Genomic DNA, 19,610 nt, shown 5'->3' on the forward strand with positions numbered 1-19,610 from the left:
GAAAACCAAAAGTGCATATCTATTTCCAGTCATTTTATTTAGGCTGATTTTTTGAAGGATTTGGAGAAATTATAGAGTTAAGTATTATCTTATAAACATGAATTGGAATTGATATAATTGTCTTGAATAACTATAAAATTTGATAATACTTAAACTTTGTAAGAAATATTTTAAACATGAAATATATCAGTTGAAATTCATATTTAAGGGGAATGAGGATCTATTACGTGAAAAAGAAATATTAAATGTAATGTACAAATTTGGCCTTGGAGTACGGAATGAAGCAGGGCAAAGGCTAAGATAGTTTTGCCAAAAGAATGCACTGATCATAGCAAACACCGTCTTCCAACAACACAAGAGAAGACTCTACACATGGATATCACCAGATGGTCGAAACCAAAATCAGATTGATTATATTCTTTGCAGCCAAAGATGGAGAAGCTCTATACAGTCAGCAAAAACAAGACTGGGAGCTGACTGTGACTCAGATCATGAACTCCTTATTGCCAAATTCAGACTTAAACTGAAGAAAGTAGGGAAAACCACTAGACCATTCAGGTTGACCTAAGTCAAATCCCTTATGACTATACAGTGGAAGTGAGAAATAGATTTAAGGAACTATATCTGATAGACAGAGAGCCTGATGAACTGTGGACAGAGGTTGGTGACATTGTACAGGAGACAGGGATCAAGACCATCCCCATGGAAACGAAATGCAAAAAGGCAAAATGGTTGTCTGAGAAGGCCTAACAAATAACTGTGGAAAGAAGAAAGCGAAAAGCAAAGGAGAAAAGGAAAGATATTCCCATTTGAATGCAGAGTTCCAAAAAACTAGCCAGGAGAGATAAGAAAGCCTTCCTTAGTGATCAATGCAAAAAAAATAGAGGAAAACAACAGAATGGGAAAGACTAGAGATCTCTTCAAGAAAATTAGAGATACCAAGGGAACATTTCAGGCAAAGATGGGTTCGATAAAGGACAGAAACGGTATGGACCTAACAGAAGCAGAAGATATTCAGAAGAGGTGGCAAGAATACACAGAAAAACTATACAAAAAAGATCTTCACGACCCAGATAATCACGATGGTGTGATCACTCACCTAGAGCCAGACATCCTGGAATGTGAAGTCATGTGGGCCTTAGAAAGCATCACTACCAACAAAGCTAGTGGATGTGATGGAATTCCAGTTGAGCTATTTCAATTCCTGAAAAATGATGCTGTGAAAGTGCTGCACTCAACATGCCAGCAAATTTGGAAAACTCAGCAATGGTCACAGGACTGGAAAAAGATTTCATTCCAATCCCAAAGAAAGAAAGGCAATCCCAAAGAATGCTCAAACTACCGCACAATTGCACTCATCTCACACGCTAGTAAAGTAATGCTCAAAATTCTCCAAGCCAGGGTTCAGCAATTCATGAACCATGAACTTCCAGATGTTCAAGCTGGTTTTAGAAAAGGCAGAGGAATCCAGAGATCAAATTACCAACATCCACAGGATCATAGAAAAAGCAAGAGAATTCCAGAAAAACATCTATTTCTGCTTTATTGACTGTGCCAAAGCCTTCGACTGTGTGGATCACAATAAACTGTGGGAAATCCTGAGAGATGGGAATACCAGACCACCTGACCTGCCTCTTGAGAAACCTGTATGCAGGTCAAGAAGGAACAGTTAGAACTGGACATAGAACAACAGACTGGTTCCAAATCGGAAAAGGAGTACATCAAGGCTCTATATTGTCACGCTTCTTAGTTAACTTATATGCAGAGTACATCATGAGACATGCTGGGCTGGAGGAAGCACAAGCTGGAATCAAGATTGCTGGGAGAAATATCAATAACTTCAGATATGCAGATGACACCACCCTTATGGCAGAAAGTGAAGATGAACTAAAAAGCCTTTTGATGAAAGTGAAAGAGGAGTGTGAAAAGTTGGTTTAAAGCTCAACATTCAGTAAACTAAGATCATGGCATCTGGTCCCATCACTTCATGGAAAATAGATGGGGAGACAGTGGAAACATTGTCAGACTTTATTTTTTGGGGCTCCAAAATCAGTGCAGATGGTAACTGCAGCCATGATATTAAAAGACGCTTACTCCTTGGATGAAAAGTTACGACCAACCTAGACAGCATATTAAAAAGCAGAGACATTACTTTGCCAACAAAGATCCGTCTAGTCAAGGCTATGGTTTTTCCAGTGGTCGTGTATGGATGTGAGAGTTGGACTGTGAGGAAAGCTGAGTGCTGAAAAATTGATGCTTTTGAACTGTGGTGTTGGAGAAGACTCTTGAGAGTCCCTTGGACTGCAAGGAGATCCAACCAGTCCATCCTAAAGGAGATCAGTCCTGGGTGTTCATTGGAAGGACTGATGCTGAAACTGAAACTTGATCACTTTGACCACCTCATGTGAAGAGTTGACTCATTGGAAAAGACCCTGATGTTTGGAAGGATTGAGGGCCGAAGGAGAAGGGGACGACAGAGGATGAGATGGCTGGATGGCATCACCAACTCGATGGGCATGAGTCTGAGTAAACTCCGGGAGTTGGTGATGGACAGGGAGGCCTGGTGTGCTTCGATTCATGGGGTTGCAGAGTCGGACACGACTGAGCAACTGAACTGAACTGAACTGATGGCTTCCCAGGTGGCACTAGTGGTAAAGAACCTGCTTGCCAATGCAGGAGACATAAGAGACTTGAGTTCGATCCCTGGGTCGGGAAGATTCCCTAGCTGAGAGTATAGCAACCCACTCCAGTATTGTTGCGTGGAGAATCCCATGCACAGAGGAGCCTGGCAAGGATGCAGTCCATGGGATTTCAAGGAGTCAGACACCACTGAAGCAATTTAGCACGCTCATATGGTTTTTATCTTTCAATTTGTTAATGTGGTGTTTTACATTGATTGATTTGCAGATATTAAAGAATCCCTGCATTCCTGGGATAAAGCCCACTTGGTCATGGTGTATGATTTTTTTTAATATGTTGTTGGATTCTGTTTGCTAGAATTTTGTTAAGGATTTTGCATCTATGTTCATCAGTGATATTGGCCTGTAGTTTTCTTTTTTTGTGGCATCTTTGTCTGGTTTTGGAATTAGGGTGATGGTGGCCTCATAGAATGAGCTTGGAAGTTTACCTTCTTCTGCAGTTTTCTGGAAGAGTTGAGTAAGATACGTGTTAGTTCTTCTCTAAATTTTTGTTAGAATTCAGCTGTGAAGCCATCTGGTCCTGGGCTTTTGTTGGCTGGAAGGTTTCTGATTACAGTTTCAATTTCCTTGCTTGAGGTGGGTCTGTTTAGATCTTCTGTTTCTTCCTGGTTCAGTTTTGGAAAGTTACACTTTTCTAAGAATTTGTCCATTTCATCCAAGTTGTCCATTTTATTGGCATAGAGCTGCTGGTAGTAGTCTCTTATGATCCTTTGTATTTCAGTGTTGTCTGTTGTGATCTCTCCATTTTCATTTCTAATTTTGTTAATTTGGTTTTTCTCTCTTTGTTTCTTAATGAGTCTTGCTAATGGTTTGTGAATTTTGTTTATTTTTTCAAAAAACCAGCTTTTAGCTTTGTTGATTTTTGCTATGGTCTCTTTAGTTTCTTTTGCATTTATTTCTGCCATAATTTTTAAGATTTCTTTCCTTCTACTAACCCTGGTATTCTTCATTTCTTCCTTCTCTAGTTGCTTTAGGTGTAGAGTTAGGTTATTTATTTGACTTTTTTCTTGTTTCTTGAGGTAAGCCTGTAATGCTATGAACCTTCCCCTTAGCACTGCTTTTACAGTGTCCCATAGGTTTTGTGTGGTTGTGTTTTCATTTTCATCTCTATGCATATTTTGATTTCTTTTTTGATTTCTTCTATGATTTGTTGGTTATTCAGAAGCGTGTTATTTAGCCTCCATATGTTTGGATTTTTAACAATGATTTTCCTGTAATTGAGATCTAATCTTACTGCACTGTGGTCAGAAAAGATGACTGGAATGATTTCAATTTTTTTGAATTTTCCAAGACTAGATTTATGGCCCAGGATGCGATCTATTCTGGAGAAGGTTCCATATGCACTTGAGAAAAAGGTGAAGTTGATTGTTTTGGGGTGAAATGTCCTATAGATGTCAATTAGGTCTAGCTGGTCTATTGTGTCATTTAAGGTTTGTGTTTCCTTGTTAATTTTCTGTTTAGTTGATCTATCCATAGTTGTGAGTGGGGTATTAAAGTCTCCCACTATTATTGTGTTACTATTAATTTCCTCTTTCATACTCGTTAGCGTTTGCCTTACATATTGCGGTGCTCCTATGTTGGGTGCATATATATATATAATTGTTATATCATCTTCTTGAATTGATCCTTTGATCATTATGTAGTGTCCTTCTTTGTCTCTTTTCACAGCCTTTATTTGAAAGTCTATTTTATCTGATATGAGTATTGCGACTCCTGCTTTCTTTTGGTCTCTGTTTGCGTGAAATATTTTTTTCCAGCCCTTCACTTTTAGTCTGTATGTGTCCCTTGTTTTTTGGTGGGTCTCTTGTAGACAGCATATATAGGGGTCTTGTTTTTGTATCCATTCAGCCAGTCTTTGTCTTTTGGTTGGGGCATTCAACCCATTTACATTTAAGGTAGTTATTGATAGGTATGGTCCCGTTGCCATTTACTTTGTTGTTTTGGGTTCATGTTTATACAACCTTTCTGCATTTCTTGTCTAGAGAAGATCCTTTAGCATTTGTTGAAGAGCTGGTTTGGTGGTGCTGAATTCTCTCAGCTTTTGCTTGTCTGTACAGCTTTTGAATTCTCCTTCATATCTGAATGAGATCCTTGCTGGGTACAGTAATCTAGGTTGTAGTTTATTCTCTTTCATTACTTTAAGTATGTCCTGCCATTCCCTTCGGCCTGGAGGGTTTCTGTTGATAGATCAGCTGTTATCCTTATGGGAATCCCTTTGTGTGTTTTTTGTTGTTTCTCCCTTGCTGCTTTTAGTATTTGTTCTTTGTGTTTGATCTTTGTTAATTTGATTAATATGTGTCTTGGGGTGTTTTGCCTTGGGTTTATCCTGTTTGGGACTCTCTGTGTTTCTTGGACTTGGGTGGCTATTTCCTTCCCCATTTTAGGGAAGTTTTCAGCTCTTATCTCCTCGAGTATTTTCTCATGGCCTTTCTTTTTGTCTTCTTCTCGTGGGACTCCTATGATTCGAATGTTGGGGCGTTTCACATTGTCCCAGAGGTCCCTGAGGTTGTCTTCATTTCTTTAGATTCTTTTTTCCTCTCTGCTTCATTTATTTCCACCATTTTACCTTCTACCTCACTTATCCTATCTTCTGTCTCTGTTATTCTACTCTTGGTTCCCTCCAGAGTGTTTTTGATCTCATTTATTGCAATATTCATTTTTAATTGACTCTTTTTTATTTTTTCTATGTCTTTTCTAAACATTTCTTGCATCTTCTCAATCTTTGTCTCCAGGCTATTTATCTCTTACTCCATTTTGTTTTCAAGATTTTGGATCATTTTTATTATCATTATTCTAACTTCCTTTTCAGGTAGTTTCCCTATCTCCTCCTCTTTTTTTGACTTGGTGGGCATTTTTCATGTTCCTTTACCTGTTGGGTATTTCTCTGCCTTTTCATCTTGTTTAGATTGCTGTGTCTGGAGTGGGCTTTCTGTATTCTGGAGGTCTGTGGTTCCTTTTTATTGTGGAGTTTTTACCCCGTGGGTGGGGTTAGACGATTGGCTTGTCAAGGTTTCCTGGTTAGGGAAGCTTGCGTCGGTGTTCTGGTGCATGGAACTAGATTTCTTCTCTCTGGAGTGCAATGGAGTGCCCAGTAATGAGTTTTGAGATGGGTCTGTGTGTTAGGTGTGACTTTGGGCAGCCTGTATGTTGACGCTCAGGGCCATGTTCCTGTGTTGCTGGAGAATTTGCGTGTTATGTCTTGCTCTGAAACTTACTGGCTCTTGGGTGGTGGTTGGTTTCAGTGTAGGTATGGAGGCTTTTGGATGGTCTCTTATTACTTAATGTTCCCTGTAGTCAGGAGTTCTCTGGTGTTCTCAGGTTTTGGGCTTAAGTCTCCTGCCTCTGGATTTCAGTTTTATTCTTCCAGTAGTCTCAAGACTTCTCCAACTATACAGCACTGATAATAAAACTTCTAGGTTAGTGGTGGAAAGATTCTCCCCCGTGAGGGACACCCAGAGAGGTTCACAGAGTTACATGAAGAAGAGGAGAGGGAAGAGGGAGATAGAAATGAGCAGGAGGAGAAAAAGGGGGACTCAAGAGGACAGAGACAGATCTGCGAAGTTGTCTGATCCCAGAGTGTTCTCCGTAGCCCAGACACCCACAAAGATTCACAGAATTGGATTGAGAAAAGAAGGGGAAAGGAGGAAATAGAGGTGTTCTGAGGTAGAAAACGGAGAGTCAAAAGTGGAACAGAGTAATCAACACACTCCTGAATAAAAATGGGAACTGAATTTTGGATTCTTAAATGTCCAAAATTTATATCACATCCTGAAAAACAAAGATTAAAAATCTAGAGTAGAGGTTTGACTCAAAAATACAATATTAAAAATGGAAACACAAAAAATTTTAGAAATATGTATGAAATTCGGTTTAAATATAGGGCTTCTCTTTTTTTTTTTTTGCAAGGTTATAGTGTAATGAAAATGAAAATTAAGGAGTAGTAGAGGAGTAATAGGGAACTTTAAAAGGAAATAAGAGAAAAAGGAAAGAGAAAACGGAAAAAAAAAAGAAAAAAAATTTCTCCTAATTAAAAAAATCATAAAAATCTATGAAAATGAAAGTTAAGGAGTAATGGGGGAGTAATACGGAATTTTAAAAGAAAATAAAAGAGAAAAAGAAAAAAATTTTTTTTAATTTAAAAAAAATTAAAAATATATCTAGGAATTTCTCTGGAGCTGTTGCGGTCAGTGTGGGTTCGGCTCAGTTTCAGATAGCTCCTCATTCCAGCTTACACTTCTCGATATCTACAGGCCCCTTCTGGTGTAGTCGGTGTTACCTCCAGGGATTTTAATCTGTTGCACAGGCCTCTTCTGAAGCGGTTCCCTTTGTTTATTTGGCTTCTGTTTGCTGGTCTCTTCAGTGCCTCATTTCTGCCCTGACACAGACGGGCGGAGACGGTCTCTTATTCAGGTTACTAGTTCCATCGCGCTTCTGGGAGGGGCTGGTGCTGCTTTCCCCGTCTACACTGCTCAGGCTCCCGGCTGCTCTGTATGTAGTGTGCCCTGCACTGCGCGCGGTTCCAGCCCTCGGGTGTTCCACAAAAGCGTGGACTCAGCTGCGCCTGCGTTTTGTGCCTTCCCCATCCGAGCAGCTCAGGCAGCCAGGCGCTTGACGGGGCACTCTCCCCGGGTGCGTGCGCCTTCTGCCCTCCAGGCGTCCCAGCCCCAGTCCCTGCCCGCGCTAGTCGGTGCATGCGCCCTGTGTCTCGTAGCGACCCTCCCGGCGGATGTCGACCATCCAGAATCTCAGGAAGTCTTTGGTTAGAAACTGGAGGCCTGTTTGCAGTGCTACATAGGGGATGCAGTCCTTGGGGCCGAGCCTGCCCCTTTCCCCTCCCCCCTGCCTCCTGCCTCCGGCGGGGCTGGGCCGGTCCGCAGCCTGCGAGCTCTTCTCCGGGCTTGCTCAGACCCTTTGTTCTGCGAACAGTCGGCAGTGTGTTCGGGCCGGTTAATTTTCTCTCTCTCTCTCTCTTTTGCTGTCCCACAGTTTAAGTTGGAATCTCACAAAAGCTCCCTCCGATTGTCCTCAGGGCACTCAGGCCCCGTCCTTACCCTAAGCAATGCCGCCCGCTCCTCTCCGTTCCGCCCCCACTTGCTGGTGGCGGATGCGGGCGTCTGGGATAGTTTTCTGCTGGGAGTTGCTTTTAGGCACGTAATCTGTGGGTTTTATTTATTCTTCCCCTCCCAGTTAGGTTGCCCTCCGAGATTCAAAAACTTCCCCCAGACCCACCAATGCGAGGGTTTCCTGGTGTTTGGAAACTTCCTCTATTAAGACTCCTTTCCCCGGACGGATCTCCGTCCTTAGCTCTTTTGTCTCTCTTATTATCTTTTATATTTTGTCCTACCTCCTTTTGAAGACAATGGGCTGCTTTTCTGGGCGCCTGATGACCTCAGCTAGTGATCAGAAGTTGTTTTGTGAAGTTTGCTCTGCGTTCAATTGTTCTTTCCATGAATTTGTAGGAGAGAAAGTGGTCTCCCCGTCCTGTTCCTCCGCCATCTTGGCTCCTCCCGATATGTGTAGATTTTATAGCATCAGGTAACAGAAAATGTTAAATGCAACCTGCAGTAAATAAGCATATTTATAAATCACATTGTATTAGAAATAAGGGAAGATGAGCATGCTAGTTAGACATTTGACAACTACGGTATTCTAGTGAATTTTATTAAGACTTAAGGCTCTAAATTCAAAGGGTAAAATATATTTAAGCATATTTTTTAAGTATTTTTAAAAGTGAATTTAACTATTTGATGACAAAATCTTACTAAATAAAATCCCAGAGTCATTTATTATGATTTTATTTCAGTATATATACTTTAATATGAATTCACACATTTTGAATACTGTGTTACTGTGTATAACTAGATATGCTAAAACCTGTCTTTTTACATCATAGAGTCGTCTGTTTCAGCACCCATAAATTTCATGGTAAAGTTTCTTAAGTTGAACATTTTAAAAGTGTACTTCTTAATATAATTGCTTTTTAACATCAGGATCGGATATATTTATTACTGCTCAGACAGGGAACGAGTATGGATAGCTGAAATTTGTTAGTAAATGGCATGTGGCTAGCTTACGCTAGGCATATTTGTTGTGAAAATGGTTGCTTCGTGAAATGACTTTGAGTAAGTTGTGTAGAAAGTAGGGCTAGGTTCTAGTTAAAATTGTTACAAACAGCATGCCTTCAACTGTGTCAGGAAATATGGTAGATTAAAACAAATTTTCTAGCATAAGCAACCAAAATGTGTTGTTTCTATTGGATATAAAATATTTTAAGATCTCTTGACAGTATTATAGGGTTGTTTAGATAGTAAGTGCTGTAATCAGATTAAATCAAAGTGAAAGAACATACCCAAGGAAATAAGTTTGAAATGCTGAAATTCACTTTTGACATGATGAAATTTGCTTGTACATGTAAACTTGAGCTTCAATTTTGATATCTCTATTGAATGTGAGAAAAGGAAGTCAGAGGCCATTGTCTGTAAGTAGGTGGGAAGCTTTAATAGAAAACCATTCCCCTTGTAAAACGGTTATGTCAGTGGATGACATTCACCATAAGGATAAATCAGAAGTACCCCTCTCCAAAACATCTATAATACTGCAAGGATAGTCCTCTTGGCTCGAGGAATGTTGTTGGAGGTGATGAGGTTTGCCCTTGAGAAGTTGTACCATGGTTGTGCAGCGGAAATTTGTGTCACTAGTAATTCAGTAAATCTCTACTTGAAAAAGAACTGTGAAAATATCTTCTAGAAATAAAAATAAGTTATTAAGTAAAAAAGGAAGAAAAAAATGGAACACGAGTTTAATATATTAGAAATAGCTAAAGAATGTGTTAGTAGTCTGTAAGCTATATGAGAAGAAATTACCCAACATGTAAAAGATAGCTGAAAAGATAAAAAATACAGAGAAAGGTTGAATGACATGGCAAATAAAATGAGTAGGTCTAACATACATTAATTGATGTTACAGAAGGAGAGGAAGGAGTGGGTCAGAGTCAGAATTTAAAGAGATCATCACAAAAATTTTTTAGAAGTGAAAAGATAACTTATAATTTCATGAGTCTACAAATTCAATTAGGAAAAGTTAAAAGAAACCCACACCTAAATTCTTTATGGTGATACTCCAGAACACTTAAGATAGAAAATCTTAAAATTTCTTAGAGAAAAAGGTAGAATTGTCTTAAAAATAGTGACAGTGAAAGTGACAAAATCTGCAAATTTATATGGCCATAAGACATGAAAATACTGGAAAAATAATTTTCAGTGACTGGAAAGAAAATAACTGCCGGAATTCTGTGGTATGGGGTAGCCTCACCAGGGTGTTTTTCTTTTTCATTAGGGCTCTAAAGTCATTTCTGAAAGGCAGAGAATTATTAATGTTTCTCCTGTTCGTGGATCTACCATCTCCTGTACTCACAGATGTGGGGGGGTTGTAGTGCCTCCACTGCTACGAAATCAGTGTGCCCCTTTTCAATAGTTCTAGTTTTACCTTTTTTCCCCAATAATTGTCTACTTCCCTGAGGTTTCACCCAGACAGGCTGATGCAGGAGAGCAATAACGTTTCTGTAAAATGTACGTGGGCCCTTTGTACCTCCTGCTTTGGCTTATTTGGGGGCTTCCCAGGTGGCACGAGTGGTAAGGAATTCACCTGCCAATGCGGGAGACGTAAGAAATGAGAGTTCATTCCCTGGGCTGGCAAGATCCCGTGGAGAGGGGCATGGCACTCCACTCTAGTATTCTTGCCTGGGAATCCCATGGTCAGAACTGCCTGGTGGGCTACAGTCCATGGGGTCTCAAAGAGTCAGACATGATCGAGTGACTTAGCACGCACGCATGTACGCGCATCCTCTTCATACCTCCTGCTTTAGCTTACGTGGGCCACTGTAGAGGAACTGGTGAGCAGTGTACTCATCCGAGTAATCATTATTTTTACACTCTTAGATCATTCAGTCCAACAGGGAATTCTAGGTGTCTGAATTGAAATTAAGATTGGGAGTCACTTGGAGGGTTTACCAACCAGAACAGCCTAGAGTTGTCATTAGGGAAAGAAAAAAGCAACATGTCCAGGAATGGTTGGGGCAGGATTCTGAATTTTAAAAACCTTTAACCTAAAAGTTATAGGTTTCTGTAACTGTCACTCTTTTCATCTTGGTCAGTACCTAGGAAGCAGTTATGAGGATTGAAATGCCTTAAGATGATGTTTGGAACAGGAGTAGATTAGGGGGGCAATTACAAGTCTTTTGAAGTGAATTTGTAAGGATAATTTTAAGGCTCAACAATAACAGATGTCCATGGATGGTAGAGCATGTAGGAGGTTCATCCAATTCTTTAAGTATCATTCCTTGTTTGAGTGGCTCTTATAATATAAGGTATACCATTGTCAGATTACAAGTTGAAAAAGTGGAAAATATTAAACATTGGTTTCAAGGGCCACAAGAGTATGGCATGAGATGACCAGTCAGACTGGGAGAGCAAAACTGTAACTCAAAAAAAAGTGTCAGCAGCCATGAGGCACCACTGATAGTCCTGAGAAGGGTCAGAATGCAGACTGGAAGGTGAGCAAAGGGCCAGTGTAGTCAGTCTGTGCAGAAGGGGCAAGGTGTGCTCACCACTGGAGAAACATCTGCTTTTGGAAGGAGTTACCTATCCAATATGCAGTTTCCGTGGCAGAAACACAGAGTTCTTTGACTGGCATTCAGTAAATGATTGTGGACTAGTTGCCCTGTGGGATATGATGATAGGTTACAGCAGTAGTGGTAATCTCTGGTGCAAGCTTGGTGAGTCACCTCATTGGAGAACAGCCATCACAATACAGCCAACTATATTGTGGCTAAATGACTAAAATTAGAAAGACTGACATACCAAATATTGGTAAGCATGTAAAGCAATTGGAAAGTGTCGTATTTGTTGGTAAGAATGTATAATGGTATAACCTCTTTGAAAACTGAAGATTTCTAGTGTATTTCTACATATATTATGCTTGGACTTAGCATAGCCCATGTTTGCACTCCTCGGTCTAGACCCTTGAGGAAGGAGTGCATAGTGCCTTTATTGATCAGAACTAAAAACTGTAAACAGCCAAATATTTGTAAGAGCAGAATAGTGAACAGTGGTGGTACATTCAAACAATGGGATACAAAACATTTTCCAGATACTTTTAAAAAATGTGGAAGAATCCCCAGAGCAACTTGCTGAGTGAAAGAGACTTGACGCTAAAGAGTAACTGCTCTGTGAATCCATTTACGTGATATTTAAGGACAGGCATAACTAATCTATGGCGGTAGAAGTGGTCAGAATGCTGATTATCTGAGAACTAGAGAGGACACTGTTTGTTGGGAAAAGGGCATGAGAGAATTTTTGGGAATGATAGAAATTTTCTATATCTTGATCTGGGTGGTGGTTACATAGGTGTATTGGTTGGTAAAAATTTCACTGGACTGTACATTTAAGTTTTATGTATCTTATATACAAACCATCTCTCAATAAAATACTTTTACCAGGAAAAAAATGTATTTAGCTATGTTAATTGATAATATACAAAAAGTTATATTTTTATGTATAATAAAGAATGACAAGGAGAAAAAATTTTAAAGCTACCATTTATTTTTTTTTCCCATTTATTTTTATTAGTTGGAGGCTAATTACTTTACAATATTGTAGTGGTTTTTGCCATACATTGACATGAATCAGCCATAGATTTACATGTGTTCCCCATCCCGATCCCCCCTCCCATCTCCCTCCCCATCCCATCCCTCTGGGTCTTCCCAGTGCACCAGCCCCGAGCACTTTTCTCATGCATCCAACCTGGGCTGGTGATCTGTTTCACCCTTGATAGTATACATGTTTCGGTGCTGTTCTCTCTAAACATCCCACCCTCGCCTTCTCCCACAGAGTCTAAAAGTCTGTTCTGTACATTTGTGTCTCTTTTTCTGTTTTGCATATAGGGTTATCATTACCATCTTTCTAAATTCCATATATATGCGTTAGTATACTGTATTGATCTTCATCTTTCTGGCTTACTTCACTCTGTATAATGGGCTCCAGTTTCATCCATCTCATTAGAACTGATTCAAATAAATTCTTTTTAATGGCTGAGTAATATTCCATGGTGTATATGTACCACAGCTTCCTTATCCATTCTTCTGCTGATGGACATCTAGGTTTAAAACTACCATTTATAACACATAAAACTATTAAAAACCAGGAATAAAAAAGAAATGTGCAAGAACTTCTAAGAAGAGAATTATTAAATAACACTGAGACATATTAATGAATATGGAAATAATTGGAAATATATTGTATTTTACAAATTGAAAGATTTAAGGTTGTAAAACTGATTAGCTCTCCTTAAATTGACTTATGGATTTAGTGTGATCCCAGTCAAAATACCCAGGTTTTTTGTTTTTTGTTTTTTGTTTTTTTTTTAAAGGAAATGTAGATGATTCTTTCACCCTCTATCCTTCCCTTCCACCTTCTTTCACTTTTTTTTTCCTGGTTGATGTGTATAGCTTAAATGACCTGGAAATTTTCTTGTATGTTGCTTGCTCAAAATGGATTTGAATGATCAAAATGGAATGTTTTCTATAGTGCAATTTAAATACACAGACACACACACACACAAAAGCCCTCAAAATTGGTACTAGGAATGGGAACATTTACTATAAGTAAGTGCTTTAAAGATTCCTTCAATATTGTGTGTAGAAGGAAAAGAGACAGCAAAAAATGTTTTGTCATCTTTTTCTATTGTTGAATGTCTTAGTCATGACTAGTGTTGGGAAGGTAAAGTGATTCTAGTTGGGGTTGATTTGGGGGGTTGCCTTTCTCAGTATGCTGCATTTTTTTATAAGCTATTTCTGAGCTCTGAGATTTGCAGTGTTGTTTTTTATTCTCTCTCTCACTGTCTCTTTATTTTTTTATTTATTTTATTTATTTATTTATTTTTTTTTTAAGTGGGTTTTGTCATACATTGATATGAATCAGCCATAGAGTTACACGTATTCCCCATCCCGATCCCCCCTCCCACCTCCCTCTCCACCCGATTCCTCTGGGTCTTCCCAGCCCACCAGGCCCGAGCAGTTGACTCACTGTCTCTTTAAAGTCTAGGTAGAAACATTGGCTTTACTTGGGTGAGGCCAGGAAGGAACCCTTATGAGGACTTGGTTTATATAAAATTTATATTCATAATGCCAGAACTGGACTCTCGAAAAGGACTTGGGACTGGAGGGCTCATATTTGGGCTAGAGGTTGGGCTTTTGCAAATGACAGTAATAATAACAAAGAGCAACATCTGATATCTAACATTATATTTCAAACACTTGTTTAACTCAATTTTTTTTTAACCAAGTATGCTCTAGGGATGAAACAAATCCCTGTTTCTATCCTCTGATGCTGATAGGAGAGACTGGTTGGTTCATAATTTTGTGCAGTGTAATAAATGTGTTTATAAGGTCCTTTAAAAGCTGGGGGCAGACATAGGAGGAAACCTACTGGGGCATGTTGTAAGTCCCTAGTGATTACAAAACTGAATATGTTGTAAGTTCTAAATCAAGGAGATCACAAAGTCATGGCATTCTTTCATCCATCATTTCTAGGTACCATAATTCTACCATATTACCACATGGTTAAGGAATATTGTAGGGCCTCCCAGGCAGCACTGGTGGTAAAGAACCCACCTGCTAATGCTGGAGACACAAGAGACACGGATTCAACCCCTGGGTCTGGAAGATCCCCTGGAGGTGGTGGTGCTTTTTGTCAGTCGCTCAGTCATGTCTGACTCTTTGCGCCCCAGTAGACTGCAGCACACCAGGCTTCCTTGTCCTTCACTATCTTCCAGAGTCTGCTCAAACTCATGTTCATTGTATTGGTGATGCCATCCAGCCATCTTATTCTCTGCCTTCCCTTTCTCCTCTTACTTTCAGTCTTTCCCAGCATCAGGGTCTTCTCCACTGAGTTGGCTTTTCGCATCAGGTAGCCAAAGTATTGGAGTTTCAGCTTCAGCATCAGTCCTTCCAATGACTATTCAGAATTGATTTCCTTTAGGATTGACTGGTTTGATCTCCTTGCTATCCAAGGGACTCTCAATAGTCTACTCCCCTTGAAGAGGAAATGACAACCCACTCCAGTATTCTTGCCTGGGGAATCCCAGGGACAGAGGAGCCTGGTGGTCTACAGTCCATAAGGTTGCAAAGAGTTGGACTTGACTGAACGACTTAACACACACAAATGGAGAATTATATGTCTATATCTTTAAAACTCATATTTTTATTATAATGTATGATGATCTCTTACCATATGACGGAATTCAGTTATATGTATAATTATATACATTTATATACATTTAATTATGTGTACACATGCATATAAGGGCTTTCCTTATGGCTCAGCTGGTAAAGAATCCGCCTGCAATGCTGGAGACCTGGGTTTGATCCCTGGGTAGGGAAGATCCCATAGAGAAGGGAAAGGCTACCCAATCCAGTGTTCTGGCCTGGAGAATTCCATGGCCTGTGTAGTCCCTGGGGTCACAAAGAGTCGGACACGACTGAGTGACTTTCACACATGCACATATACTTGAAAATTTTTTACATCTTGGTTCACTTTGAGAAGTAGGGAACATGTGTATCTTGAGCTCTATTCAGTTATTACAGTTTGTGTCCAGTTTTTCCTTTGTAGAAAAAAAGATCCATGGGAATGCTGGGGAGATGGTATCCTCAGTTTATATTACTGACTTTCTTTCCCTCCTAGCTTGTAACAAAAAGTTCAGGTAAGCTGCTCAGTCCTAGAAAATACATTCGAGGCCATACATGTCCCACCATAAAAATCAAGAGATGTATTTTCTTGGTGGGAGGGGACTGAAGAGAGGGTGACTGAATTAACTGTATTGAAACATTTAAAAATAATACCTTCTAGTTTTTAGTAATCTTAACTAGATCTGGAATTAGAAGAATATTGTTACCTCAGAGCAATCTGAATTGTAGATTTGGAATGGGCTGTTGACAGGTATGGGGAGCAGGAGACCTCGTTTTACTCAGAGTTGTCTTGAGGCCCAGTCTCATTTTGTTACTAACTTCATGTGACTTACGTATACATTTTAATTTTTGTAGATTGGGTGTATTTTGTAGAAATCAACTCTTCTGAAGTTTTCCATAACTAATGTCTACGTGACCTGTTGCCTGGTCATTATGATACAAGTGATCTGATGTGTTGGCATTAAAAAGGGATATTTCTATTTCGTTTTATTATAACTAGAGTTTTAAGTTAGTGTTTTATTACAACTAGAAGTTTAAAAACATATAGTGGTAGAGGATCATCCACCTAGGAGATTTATGAATGAGTGTGGTTCTCCTTGACTTTCGACTAGTTTATGCTTTTGGAATATACTATAGAATTTTTTTTTTTTAATGACTATTATACCTGCCCACCAGTACTAGTCAGTTGCTGGATGACTCTTCTGCCTTTTATATTAGGTTGGTGCAAAAGTAATTGTGGTTTTGCATTGTTGAACTTTGCTGTTTGATATTGGAATAAATTCTTAAATGTAGTTGTATGTCATTAAAATGCACATTTCTTTTTTTTTTGCTAATGACATTACTTGCTGTTTATATATATTTTATATATGGAAATGATGTTAGGGAAAAAAAAAAAAAACAAATTCGAGCAATTTTCTTGTTTGAGTTCAAAATGGGTAGTAAAGCAGCAAAGACAACTCAATATGAGCAATGCATATTGCCCAGGAACTGCTAAAGAAATGTACAGTTCAGTGGTGGTTCAAGAAGTTTTGCAAAACTTTGAGACAAGAGCCCTGAAGATGAGGAGCTCAGTTGCTGGTCATCAGAAGTTGACAGTGACCAATTGAGAGCCATCATCGAAGCTGATCCTCTTAACACTACACGAGAAGTTGCCCAAGAACTCAAGTGTTGACAATTTTGAGGTTATGTGGCATTTGAAGCAAATTGGAAAGGTGAAAAAGTTTGATAAGTGGGCGCCTCATGAACAAATAAAAAAATTCCCATTTTGAAGTGTTGTCTTCTCTTATTCTATGCAACAACAATGAGCCGTTTCTCGATCGGACTGTGACATGTGATGAAAAGCGGGTTTTAGATGACAGCGTGCCCATGGCCAGTCGGTGGTTGGACTGGGAAGAAGCTCCAAATCACTTCCCAAAGCCAAACTTGTACCAAGAGTCATGGCCACTGTTTGGTGATCTGCTGCCCTCTGATCCACTATAGCTTTCTGAATCCAGGGAAACCATTACATCTGAGAAATATGGTCAGCAAATTGATGAGATGCACTGAAATCTGTAACAGCTGTAGCTGGCATTTGTCAGCAGAAAAGACCCAGTTCTTCTCCACAGCAATGCCTGACCACACGTCACATAACTTCAAAAGTTGAACAAGTTGGGCCGTGAAGTTTTGCCTCATAATATTCGTCTGACCTCTCGCCAACCAACTTCCACTTCTTCAAGCATCTTGACATCTTTTTGCACAGAAAACATTTTTACAACCAGCAGTAGGTGGAAAATGCTTTCCAATAGTTTGGTGAATCCCAAAACACAGATTTTTATGCTGTAGGAATAAACAGATTTTTCTCATTGGCAAAAATGTGTTAATTGTAATGGTTCCTATTTTGATTTAGCATAGGTATGTTTGAACCTTGTTAGAATGATTTAAAATTCAGGGTCTGAAACTGCCGTTACTCTTGCACCAACTAATAAATGACCACTGGCACTAATTCTTTCCTGTTTGTAATATATTTGCTACTTTTCCCAGAACCCATTGCTTGTTTTAGTTTGGTCTTTTCTGATTACCAATGTAGAAATAAGATTCGTTAATTTATACTTCTAGATACACGTATGTAACAAAAGGAACAGACTTTTCAAATGAAAATTGCTCCCACTTATGAAAGTCAATAAATGATTAAATATGCCTTTTTTATATAAAACAGACTTTGGTGTTATATTTACCTTTTGTATACTATGTGTTAACCTTTCTCTTTCGAAGTGGTCACCTTGTACAAATTTAATTTGTACAGTTGATTTTTCTTGTGTCATGCTAAATTGTGCAAGGAACAATAGAAAGTCTCTCAAGTTGGCTCTTTGACTTCCCTTTTATGTTCTTGAGAACTCGTTTTAGATTAGAGTGGGATGTTCCAGATAAACATTGATATTCTCAAGTCCCGAATCATCTAACTAAATACCTTCCAAGGAGTTCTAGCACTGTTTATTGTTAAATAATTTAAGATTTTTAAATATGTGAGTTTACTTTGACCTTTACATTTTAATGTATCATGTTTTCTGCTCCCTCCACCCAGTATGTGATTTAATTGATTCCCAAAGAAAAACTCTATCCTATGTTCATATAAGTTATATTAAGTAATACTGATTTGGAATCTAATGCATTGTATATAAGGTCATATTACAAAGTTAGAGATGAAAAATATTCTGCTTCTCCTCCATAATTAAGGAAGATAGCTGTATTAGTTTGATTTTGATCTAATAGAGCAAAATCTTTAGGATAAAAATAGTGTAGCATGAATGAGATTTTTTTTTTTCAAGAAGCCAAAAAGTTGAAAAAACTCATACTAACTGAGATTTTTGTAGTGAACATAAAATGAGTTAAGATATTTGGCTGTTATTCATGATAATTTGGAATAGTAAGTAACACATGTCTTGAATAGGCAAAATGCATGATTAGTTTATATGTAGGGATTAGGGTTTTTCAGCATTTTCTTGCTTAAGGGCAAGATAAACACCATTAAGCAGAGTAGCATTACTGTTAGTCATGTTTAGAAATGTTTTAGATATTCTGTAGATGTACTTATTTTGAAGAGGTTTATCTTTTATTATTCTGATATGTAGGTGTTTATTGCAGTAGATTTTTCTCTAGGCAAACTATTGGGGAATGAAGTGAACACATAAATATTCTCTCCCCTTATTTTTCAGTAGCTGTTGTAGAGTATAGATCTGTAGAACTGAAAGGAACCCTAGAATTTACCTCAACTTTTTTTTTAAATATAAAAGGAAATTAATGATCAGAGGGATGAAAGTGCAGTGTTTTTCCATTTTTAATTTTCTTATGATTCAAAGAAATTCTTATAAAAACTAATCATTATGTATATTGTAAATATGTACTTCAGTACAATGACTTTTTAGAAAACTTATCTAGGTACTATATTCCTGATATTAAGCCTCTAATTTGTTGAAATATAATTTAATATATCTGTTTCCTATTATGTAATGCTGTCTTTTTGCGATTAAAATCTGTTTTCTGAGGAAAAACTGCTGCCTGTGTTTTGATCTATTAGCATTGCTACTGCTATGTTCTTGAAAACTAGAACTATGCTATGTTCTAGAAAACTAGAATCCACTTGAGCAAATTTAGTGTTAAGTATTCCTTTTCCAAATGCATTGTCTAGACCTTAATTTATCAAAATCCTTAGTTTATAGTATGCTGTTTTCTGCCATACAGTGCTAAATTAATGCTGTATTTTTTCACCATTATTTTCTACCCATCGTTTAAGAGTTCTTGAGGCCAGCATAGCGGAAAATAAAGCATGTTTGAAGAGGACACCAACTGAAGTTTGGAGAGATTCTCGAAACCCTTACGATAGAAAAAGGCAGGACAAAGCTCCTGTTGGACTAAAGAATGTTGGCAATACTTGCTGGTTTAGTGCTGTTATTCAGGTAAGGATCTTTATACAGGTCTTATCTGGTGGGCCTGGCAGCAGTGAAAAGTGGGTTGGAGTTGTGTTTCTTTTTAGTTGTTACACACACACACATACACACACACACACACACACTGCAAACAAGGTTTTAATGTGCCTTTCTACTAACCTAGTTTGGCGATTGCAGTATTCCCCACTCCACTTTGTTCTTCATTTCCAGTATGGACTTTTCATGATAAAACACTGCCAATGCCTT

At 38.6% G+C, this 19,610-nt stretch overlaps 1 protein-coding gene across 3 annotated transcripts in view; it reads left to right on the forward strand.

Annotated features, from left to right (window-relative positions):
• Window positions 1-19,610, forward strand: part of USP25 (ubiquitin specific peptidase 25) — a 157,262-nt gene that overhangs the window by 42,129 nt on the left and 95,523 nt on the right. For all 3 annotated transcript variants that reach the window (XM_065913813.1, XM_065913815.1, XM_065913814.1), the window contains one exon: window positions 19,211-19,373. In XM_065913813.1, the coding sequence (XP_065769885.1) occupies window positions 19,211-19,373 (163 nt within the window). The remainder of the gene's footprint in view (window positions 1-19,210; window positions 19,374-19,610) is intronic.

The sequence above is a fragment of the Muntiacus reevesi genome, chromosome 21, assembly GCF_963930625.1.
Source record: "Muntiacus reevesi chromosome 21, mMunRee1.1, whole genome shotgun sequence".
Classification (NCBI taxonomy): Eukaryota; Metazoa; Chordata; class Mammalia; order Artiodactyla; family Cervidae; genus Muntiacus; species Muntiacus reevesi.